Here is an 11,204-nt window from a genome sequence, read left to right on the forward strand (position 1 = left end):
TCTTGGATTCTTAAGTAAATATCTATAATTTATGAAAGTTTTCTTTTTAGTTATTTTGTTAGTGTTCTTATCAAATGTAATAGAGTTGCTCTAACTTTTGCTAGTGTCTCAAAAGAGAGTATGATCATTGTTTGACTTAAAGAATGTTTCTCGTTTCTCCTTCCCATTGTACGCCAAGATATTGAATAAATAAACTATATATCATCTTTTATATATATATATATATATAAAAGTTAATTCTAGTAAATTTATAAATATTTTAATTTTAGATTCTTGTATGCTAATTGTTGTTAAAGAAACTAAATATAAGAAAGAATTTCATATTCTAAATCTTTTTTTTTTATTCCAAATAAAAATTGTTTCTTATATAGAATTTATAATCAAATAAATTCTTTTAATATAAATAATTAATACACAATTATAAATAATTAATATATGTATCTATTCTATTGGCTAATTCAATTGATTAGAAACAAAAAAGTTAGTTATAATACATCAATCAAGAAGAATCATACTCTTCAATTTAAACAATGACAATCAACAAAATACCAAATATCATTAAGCGTATGGAAGAATTTCACCACCAGCCTCATTACATCACAAACTCCTGGAGACAAAAAAATATATATTGTAAGGGCATAAGGCTCAATGGCTCATGAACTAGCATTTACAGCCACAAAAATAAATTATTTTTGTGGTATTTTCCTAAACCCAACTCCTGAAACACACTTGCATATCCTATTAAGTCTCATGCACCCTCTGTACAAAAACAGCAGCCTAAATAGAAAATCTTACAACGTATATTACTGTTGAGGAAAAATCATGGCATTGACAGAGGGAACCATCATGCCAACCTCACATTCATATTACTCATCAGATTCATCCGAATCTTCCTCAGATGTCACCTCAGAGCCTTCTTCCTCTTCATCGTCATATGAATCAATCCTCATTGATCTAGTGGCAGTCATCTTCGTCAGTGCTGCAGTTTTACTAGCCCTCTGTGAGCGCACGCTTATTGTGCCAGGAACGGTGGGAACAACAGAATTAGGTGAAACTTCTTCATCAGAAGAGACCTCTTCAAGCCTCACGCGTCTCCTAGAACGGGGCGGTCTGCTTGAGCGTGGTGCTGGTGTTTGTAGCATCTCCACAGAACCATTGGTGTCCAGGTTAAAGTCTAGTTCCAACCTCCCTATGATACATAAAGAGGGACAAAAAAATACACACATGTTAAACCACAAAAAGTAAAACAAATGGAAAGATTACCACATTGATCATGGTCCAAGATGCATTTGACATTGAAACTACAGCTAACAAATCAAACTCTAAACTGCATGTATTAATCCATAAGTAAATTGGGAAAATATTTTAAATTTACTCCCACTACTTAACATGTTAGGCTTGCCACTACCACGCTAACACATTGCATGAAGCAATTGCCATATGTAATCTTTATCAATCTGGAAAAGGCAAGAATTTGTCTCAAATAAAATACCACTTCTCTACTGTGTTACTGGAAACTTTTGGAACAATTTGCCAACCCCAAGCATAATGTCAAAAAAAGAACTGTCCCTCCCTAGCTCTTCCACAGATATGTAAAGGTCTTTACCCAAAATAAGATTGGCTTGATCTTGTGACAGTTCTTGCTCTGGTTCTCTATCTAATGCCTTAAGACGATCAGCCATCCCCTTCAGTTCCTTTACAAGATCCTTCTCTGCCAAGACAGACTCAGCCACATGATTTAGAAGCCTCCTCATTAACTTTATTGACCCTTGTTCTGATAACCGAAAATGGAGCAAGACAAGTATTCTACATAGTGCCAAAACATATGACCTCTCAGCAGCTGTCTTCTTCATATGGAAGCTTGCAACCTCCCAAAAAACAAAAAAATAATAAAAAGACATTATAAGTTTGAAGCCCACAATATTCAAATGAAGTATTCTTTCAAAAAGACATTTATACCTAGGTATTTTACATATATGCAAACTAATAACTTACCATCTCTAACAAAGCATGGTCCTTCTTGACTCAAGTCTTAAATCACTTATCACTCAGGAATTAAGATAATATCTGATGCAAAGGATATCCTATAAGATATTCATGTAAAACTAACATGGATAGAAATAGTGAAGGATGAATTTCTCACTCCAGGGAGAGTGGGATTTCAGTAGGGTCATTTGAAATTCCTAACTTTTACAAACATTACATCCACACCACTCCTTTGCCAATAATCCACCATCCCTAATATAGTCCAGTCAGCTTTTTTGTAATTCAATCAAATAAACACACTTCTCAATAACAGCCCCAGACTTGGTACTGGATATGGAAGGTTTCATGCCCACCAAAACTCTGAGTGTTCTTCTCAAAGTACATGCATGATAAAATTCCATCATGGATAGTTATCCTACATTATTTACCTCCTCCTCTAATGATGCAACAAAGCAAATGAATATGAAATAGAAATAGCAGGAGTACAAACTCCTACGAATAACATTTCCTATTTGTATTATACTCTGTGGCTTTAAAGAAATAGGTTCCCAGTTCCCAGTTCTCACACAGCCATCAAATTCAGAGAATTGATGTGACTTCGATTGTTGGATCACCAACTACAAGATATATTTCAATACAATAAATTTGATCCATATACAGCTTATTGCCAATCCTAAATATAATATCCATAACTTATATTATATCAGGAGCGTCAGCATGGTCATGCAATAGCACTAATGATATAATAGTTTAATTGAAAAGCTGTAAACAATTACCTCTACAGCAATGCGTATTGCAAGCCCCTCTTCACTACACTCAAGTAGAGGTTCTAGAGAACCATCTATGACTTCTGGTAGTACCCTATTTCCATTTTCATCCTCTTTCACAGTCTCCTTTTCATATAATGGAGCCTGCATCATCTGCAGCATGAAACGTGATGCTTGGACTGCACGCTTACGCATGTCAGACACCAGAACTGGAGAACCCCCAGCATTGCCATTGACGCCTGGCCACATTGAACGCATGATAGGAATGAAAGCCTCGGATAAATATTTCTGCATTTACAGAACCAAAACACTCAGGCCATCAACATAAGACATAATTCACTCACATTTATAAGACACACCAAAACTTGACATCTGAGTAACCTGCCTTGTGATTTGCTGAGAGGGAAGGATAATGCTCAAAGAACACAGATAAACACTGCTTCAACCTGGTCAATAGGACAAGGAGAATTAATTTTAATACACTATGATATAAAAAAGATCATAAAAAGAGAAAAAAATAAAAAAAGTACTAAATTAGCCTACCTCTGCAGGTCTTTTCTTTCATTGCTGAAATACAAGTTAATGAGCTTGGCCAAGAGAAAAGGATGTAAAGAAGATTGTATGCTAGGATAGTTCTCACTTAGAAGAAGAATCTTTGCAAATCCCTCCCCGAGAATAGCTTGAACGGACTCATTTTCATCACTTGCTAAAGAGTTTCCCTGCTCATATCTGTCAATTCCAGCATATAAGAGATCGAGCGTGTGAACATCCAAACCTTCACCTGTATCAGATAAGTTTACAGGACTAAAAGCCTTCTTATCATCTTGGACTTTTGATGAAAAATTCTCCCCCAAGGCCCTGTCAACTTCCTGAGGCCCATGCCACATCACAAGATCAATTAGAGCCTTACAAGCAACTACACAAACTGCAGAAGGGCCATTAACAAAGGAAAGCCTCAATTGCTTTACTAGCTCATCTCTTGGCTTCTTCTCTAACAACCCAAAAAGCCCAAGGCACCTGACAGCAATCCTTTGCACATCCAAGTGAACATGTTTTGCCTGCAATTGAATTTCTTATAAGTGGTTAATACTGATGTGGGAGAAGGTTGTCCTGCGTCAAATACCTTTAAAAAAGAAAGTCTTGAGCTATGTTTGATACTAATGACACTTCAAAAGTATGTGGGGCAACTGAATTAAACACAAACAAGTGTACAATAACAGGGGTGGAAAATGTTTCTCATAGGATGTCTAATTATTGCATTGAGAAAAGGGGAACATATTCCTTCTTTACCATAATTTTCAATAAATGCAATTAACTTCTTGAACTGCATAGATATTAAAACATCATTTTAAGTGTTCAAAAAATTATCTTCCACATACACAACAGCAACATTAAAGCCTTAGCCCCAAAACTTTGATGTCAGCTATGGATCCTCAAAAGATTAATTAAAAATCGGTCATATGTATTCATCTCCACCATTCTATCAAATCTGTTTTTTATAAGTAAAATTTTATCCTATCAAAATCATACTATGTCACCTCTTTAACTAACATTTATTTTTTAACTATTTCTAACAATATTATTTCAGGCCTCTACCTCCTTTCATTCCCTCAACTTGAATCGTAACCCTCTTTTTCATTGGTGGATTAGGGTGCGTTTGAATCGACTTCAAACGAATTTCGAAAATCAATTTCCGGAAAATTCTGCGTTTGGCTGTCACGGAAAACATTATTTTCCGGAAATTGATTTCCTGTTGACCGAAATTTTCAGCCTTGACCACGGAAATGAATTTCTGCCTTCATTTTCACTTCAAAGCATTTCCGGAAAAAGAGAGAGAGAGAGAGAGAGAGCGCGCGCGCGCGAGAGAGGAGAAGAACATTCCAGTCAGTCCGATGATCGCCGGCGGACTCCGAGCTCCAGGCGGCGCCGATCTCGCGAGCTCCAGTCCGACGCCGCGAAGATCGCGATCGACGGCGCGATCTCACCTTCGCGAGATCGCGCCGTTGCGAGATCGCGCAGTTGATTGCGATCTCGCCTTCGACCGAGATCGCGATCTCGCGCCGTCGCAAGATCGCGATCTCGCGACGCGTCGATCGCGATCTTGCCCGCGCCGTTGATCGCGATCGACGGCGCGATCTCGCGAAGCGTCGATCGCGAGATCGCGCCGTCGCCGTTGATCGCGAGATCGCGATCGTTGATGATTTTTTCTGGATTTGTGTTTTCCTTCTTCTTTTCCAAACGCCAGAAAATATTTTCCGGAAAATTTTTTGAAATGCAACCAAATACATGAAAACATTTTCCTTTTCCAGAAAACGTTTTACAGCAACCAAACACAGCCTTAATCACTCTCCTTTATACATAACCCAACCATCTCAAGCGACTCTCCCTAACCTTTTCATCAATAGAAGTCACCTTTATCTTTAGAGAATTTCTTCATTTCTTATCGTTTCTTTCCTAATATTTAAACTTATCCATCTTAACATTCTAATTTCAACCATACTCAATTTTTGAACATGCTGCTTCTTGATAGCCCAACCTTCAAAACTACAATCATACAATACTCCTAATTTGCTTCTCCACTTCATCCATCCTACTCTTATCCTTTATCCCCCACATGCAGTTCATTTTGCTCTAAGGTGTGCAAGTGAAAATGCCATACTTCAATGACTGAGTCCTCTCCCCGTGTCCCAGGGTTTGGAGGTTAGATAAATCCCACCACTTAACACACGCATGTGCCAAACACTCCCAGTACCCAAATCTGTTTAGCATAGATCATAACACTTTGGGAAGGAAAAGCACAGGTTAGAGAAAATAAAATACTGACATATAAACTCATTACCCCTGGAAGCAACAAAGATTGCAGTAGTTCAAAAGGTTCAATAGCTTGTCCCTGAAGCAGACGAAATGATTTTGCATTTTCCAAGAGAAGACCAGTAACAGCAAAACTGTGCATCCACTGCATGAAATCTGCAGTTCTCTCCCTGCAAGGCCGAGCAAGCTCTTCTACAACCCCAAGAAGAATTTGTTCAAATTCACCATTAGCAGCATGGACTTTCTTTGCCAGTCCAGACACTGCATCAGCCCATTCTCTGTCTCCACCAAGATTTATCCCATCTCCTATAACAACCATGTTCCCATCATCATCCACTTCATGCTCAGGAGGCTTGTGCAGCAGTTCCTGCACTAATGTACTGGCAACCTTCCTGTTTGTAGCATCAGAAAAATCAAGCATTGCACCAAGCAATAGTAGCTGCCTAGATGCAAAGCAATAATTTGGTCCTGCATATATTAGGTAAAATTAGGACACGTAGTTGGATATAATTGACACCCATGTCAAACCAAATGAACTCACACCCACCAGCATCAATATGAGCTTTCACCAAATCTATATAATCAGAAACTGTTGCAGGAAGAATTCGGTCTAGTAGGTCATTATTGTCTGAAGCTTCTGCGGCATATACTGCTGCTTCAGTGCCCATTGTAGCAGCAGCATCAGAGCCTTTTGCCTGTTGAAGCACAGTTATAATTCTTATAAGATCAAAACAAAGCATATTGGACTTAGTGGCATACTAACTGGCAAAGAATTCGAAGTGATAGAGGAACACATGTTAACAATGAGAGGGAGAAATCCATGACAGCAATGTTGGTCCTTTATTCCATTTTGAGACATCCAAAATATGATCTTTGAAAATTCAGTGAACATGGTATTAATAACTTTCCTATACTACCATTTGCTTTATATGAAAAGTCAATACCCTATTTCATTGGCCTTATTTGAGTTCGAATTAAAGAGAGTGACTTGGGAACTTACTTTTTTTTTAAAAGATAATAGTATAATATATTAAATGATGTTCATTTAAAATTTTGGGTTTTCTATTAAAGGTCAACAAAAACAGACAAATTGTGTGATTGACTCTTCTCCACACTAACCCCCCCCCCCCACCCCCCACCTCACTCCAAATCCATTTCTTTTATTGTTCTCTATTCATGTTTTCTACAAAGCTTTTCCATTAACAAAAATCTTCAAATTTTTGTTTATGTAATAGTTTTCATTCTGAGACCAACATGGTAAGTTTCCATTAAAACAAAAGAGAGTAGAGGCCCTTGAGTTAATTGAAATCTCAATAATAGAGCAAAATATCTGGACGGATGGCCGAAAGTTAGAAACACCATGCAAGACACCTCAATTTAAGACCTTTTATTTAAGCTCTCAAATTTTAGCATGGGTTGAACCTACATTTAAAGCTTCTTAATCCAAAGTCATGATAAGTAAGGCTATAAGTTGAGGGTTTTTTCTCTTAGCTTGACCAGGGCTAAACTTTATCCCTATTCAACTAGACCGATTGGCAGCTTTAGTCAACGCCACTCCCCCCCACCCCCTCCCCCCAACCCTTACAAATAAAAGAGAAAGTGTGTCAATGAAAATATAAAAGTCCAGAGAATTTTTGAAAGAGAAAGAAACTCACTTGTGCTTCATCCTGCAAATGTCTACACACAGTCCTCCAATAAAGCGCAACCTCTGCTTCCATTAATTGGATGCTTGGGGTGCAATGCACTGAGTCCCCTAATTTCAATATGACAAACCATAAGGATTCTATAAATTAAATATTAGCCATGAAACAGGTGAACAATTAAACTTATGTATATTAGATTGGTCAGGTAGCAATAGGACACCAACCCAGTATTTCAAGACAAAAGTATTCGGTTATTGGGTAAAAAACAATATGCTTCTAATGTCAAAAGTAGAATCGGGATCAACTAGGACAGAAATAAAGCATATTTATATAAGCTAATATGTTCTGTAAATAACATCCAACTACAAACTCTAATGACTCTACCCTGTCTCTAAACCATACATATTTTAAATAAATGCATATCAACAATGCATCTTATGTTCTATCTTTCTAACACTTAAAAGTCATAACCAACAATGATATTTTCTTCATCAACAACTCCTCAGGCCTCAAATTATAAATTTAGGTATATACCAAACAAATCCTCAACATTGTTGTAGAAGGAAAGTGTTTAAGAAATATATGATATCTAATGTCATGCCGCGATCCACAACTCCCCCATCCACCCACTCAGCACAATAAATGGACCAATTTTATAAATTTGTGTGCTTGAATAGCTAAGTAGAAATACAATAAAGCTCACCCAACCTTCTGTTCTATCAACTGTAGATGATATGTATTGCTGAATACTTTCCCCATCACGTAGATTCACTAAACCAGCCGTTAACAAAGCCCCCATCACAGACTCCCCAACCAATTCATAGGTTTCAACATCGAGATACTTGAGAAGTTCTACAGGGTCTGCATTGCAGCACTTAATAAGCCACTCATCTTTCATTAACTTTAGACACTCCTTTGAGACCGCTAGAGAACGGTCAGCAAGTCCTCTCTGAAGAATTGTTGTTCTGAGCTTAATACTACAAAATAAAGCAAACCAAATTGAAGAATAATATATGTTTAGTATGAAACCAACTACAAAAGCTAAGCCAGATGTTCAACTATGTCTGCACCCCTCAAAACACATAGTCAATACTAACTAGACTATGCAATACTTTAATTGAACATAAACACAGTGAATTCATACTGAAGGCAGAGCAGTTCTTGTTATACCATGGATTTACCTTAGACTTTGAAGAGGAAATTTATTAGCAAGAACACAGTATGCTGCTTTGCGCACTGACTCACTCACATCTGTGGTGCAATCAATAATTACTTGTGATGTTGCATTTGAAGGAGGCAATGATAGAACTATTGTCTTACGAACATCCTGCAGACATGCCATAGCCTTGTAGATATTAAAAACACTACAATAATGAATATTTTGCCATAGGCTTCATATTTTATGAGCTTTCATCCTTTTGGTAATAAAACTATTGCCCCCACTGGAAAAGCACAACTCCCAAAAAAATGTAGCATTCATGCTTTCCACTTTGTCCTATCCTAGCTTACAGACATTGCCTAGTTTTAAAAAAAAGTTAGAAAGTACATTACAAGACATAGACAAACATTTTGGGACAACTAAAAAGGGGAATGTGGACTGTTATCATATCGTAAGAGGATCGAGTGTTAAAAAACAATGCCAGAGACAGGCAAAGACCCTGGTATCATATTGAACATAGTCAGATCCATCCTATGCCAAGATAAGTGACGTGCATATCATGAAACATTTGACACTATTCCAAGAGTTAAGAACAAGAGAAAATATTTGAATACTTGTGTTAATGTTAGCACAAGCAAGTGGCCAATGGAGCTTGGTGTCCCAACATCAGTGAAGGACCATGAATCCTCACATACTAACCCATTGAGTAAATGTGACAGCATTGACTCATGCTTGCACAAGCAAGAAATGAATAGATCAAAACTTTCAAAAAAAATTCACAGCACAAAGATTTGATTTCAAATTAATTCAGCACACATTCAACGAACCAGTAGGGCAACTCACCGCATTCTGTTCTATGGGAAGCACCTCAAGAAATAAATCTAGGATATCACTGTTCTCACCATCATTTGCAAAGCGTGAAAGAGCCCTGACTGCAAATGTTCGGATTATAGAGACCTTGTCCCTCACGCACACCAACATGCATTCTATTACCTCATCCCAAAGTTCACTGCTCACTTCCGCATCATCCGGCAACCGCATAATGATCTACAAGTTCAAGAATTTCATCAAATAAAAAGACAAACAAGAGTGCCCAAAACCATGGTAGGAAGTATTATTCAAACAAGCTAAAATGCTCGTACTTAGATGACATGCAAGATGTAGAGTATTTGAATCAAATGTCAGTAGAAAAACTTAAGACTAGTTTCACTTTCTCAAAAGGAGGAGACCAGCATTTGAAATTTGAAAATTGGGGGAAGAAGATTTAAAAATCAACTCCAAGCGTAAGTCCAACCAAAAGAAACCAAGTTCGGCAGCTTTCTAGGAGCATTTTCAGGAAATTCAAATGCTAAATGACAAGCAACCAAGAGCCTCAGTGCATTTTAGGAAGCACGGACAAGGGTACGACACAGCAATACAAGCAATTTTTGAAAAATTATAACATGACACCATGGGTATGACACCTGTACAACACGGGTACCACACCTCAAATGAAGTGTCCATGCTTCCTAGTACTAAAACAAGAAAATATAATTGTGCAACTTTATGAACAACTAGCATAGTTCCATATTAAAATACCCGTCTTCTCCAAACAACAAAAAGCATAGTACCCAAATTTCTTTTCCCATTCCACTCCTCCATTCTCAGATCAATTTTTGATATAAGCAATCCAATTGTGCAATTCCTAAGATATTGAAACAAACAGAGCTTCGGAACTTAATGAACAACTCTTAATTCTTAATAGCTTCTAACTCCAAACTCCCAAATACTTTGTAAAACCAAATTTCCCAATCCTATAAGTTCCCAGCTCAATTTTTTGCCTACATTTTCAAATTCAGCAGTAACCAAAGCCGTATTATGAAATTAACTTTATAGTTTCTAGTCCCATCTCTTCATTTCATTTTCCTCAGCAACCAAACAAGTACCAAAAAAAAAAAAAACCAAAATTAAACCCAAAGCATTTCAATTCTCATCTGAAATTCCATCACATTTCATTCAGTTACAAAACCTAACAACCACACGTACCTCGGAAACCATTTGGCAAGCGCGGAACCTGGCGGTCTTGTTGGCGGCAGCGGCGGCGACGAGGAGGAACCTGAGGAACTCCTCGAGGAAAGCATCGGAATCGACGGAGGCGCTGGCGAATATGGAGACGAAGCGTACGACTCGCTCGGTGGAGGCGACGCGCCGCTGGAGAGTGAAGAGCGGGGTTAGGGTTTTGGAGAAGGCGGAGAAGAACTGGAATGGGGACGATGATCGTGATCGGAGGGCTGAGAGCTCCTTCAGTTTCCGGTTGTGAGTGGCGTAGGAGGTTCGAGTTTCTTCCAGAATCTTCGCGATTTTTTGCTTCAACTGCTTCTCTTCCTCTCTCTCCTCCGCCATTTCTCTCTCTCTCTCTCTCTCTCAGACTCAGACACAGTGAGTGTGAAAAAATTGGATCTGATGGGTTTGAATTCGAGCGGGAGTTTTGAAAAGCACATTTCATGGGCTTGACCTTGAATTTCTCATTTCTATGTTGGGCCAAGTTCAAGCCTCTGAAGCTCAGCCCATTTATGAATTTTTAAATTTAAAACCCAGAAAAAAAAAATTGTGAATAAAGACAAAATGTCAAAAAAACAACTAAACAAGCACAACAAGCTTTTTTTTTCCTTTTTTTAATATTTCCAACGCTCATTAGTCAAGATTCAAGAGGGTTTGTTTTTTTTCTTTTTCATTGTTTTTTTTTTAAAGCAAGAGAGTATTGGCGGCATAAGCAAAGGTTAAAATAAGTTTTTGAGTGTTGAGGTAGACATTGGGTTGTTAACGTTTGCCTTGTCATCAAATATCTTGAAGGCTTCA

General features: G+C 37.8%; 1 protein-coding gene across 1 annotated transcript; it reads right to left on the minus strand.

The window, feature by feature from the left end:
* Positions 1 to 503: 503 nt before the first annotated feature.
* Positions 504 to 10,778, minus strand: LOC115975983 (condensin complex subunit 3). Its single transcript, XM_031097037.1, has 12 exons — positions 10,392 to 10,778; positions 9,210 to 9,413; positions 8,389 to 8,534; positions 7,916 to 8,184; positions 7,220 to 7,317; positions 6,112 to 6,259; positions 5,593 to 6,032; positions 3,297 to 3,811; positions 3,139 to 3,199; positions 2,763 to 3,041; positions 1,607 to 1,868; positions 504 to 1,189 (listed from the first exon to the last, which is right to left on the minus strand). The coding sequence occupies exons 1-12, from the start codon at positions 10,746 to 10,748 to the stop codon at positions 867 to 869; spliced, it is 3,102 nt and encodes a 1,033-aa protein (XP_030952897.1). The 5' UTR covers positions 10,749 to 10,778; the 3' UTR covers positions 504 to 866.
* Positions 10,779 to 11,204: the final 426 nt, after the last annotated feature.

This window comes from Quercus lobata, chromosome 2, assembly GCF_001633185.2.
Source record: "Quercus lobata isolate SW786 chromosome 2, ValleyOak3.0 Primary Assembly, whole genome shotgun sequence".
In the NCBI taxonomy this organism is placed as follows: Eukaryota; Viridiplantae; Streptophyta; class Magnoliopsida; order Fagales; family Fagaceae; genus Quercus; species Quercus lobata.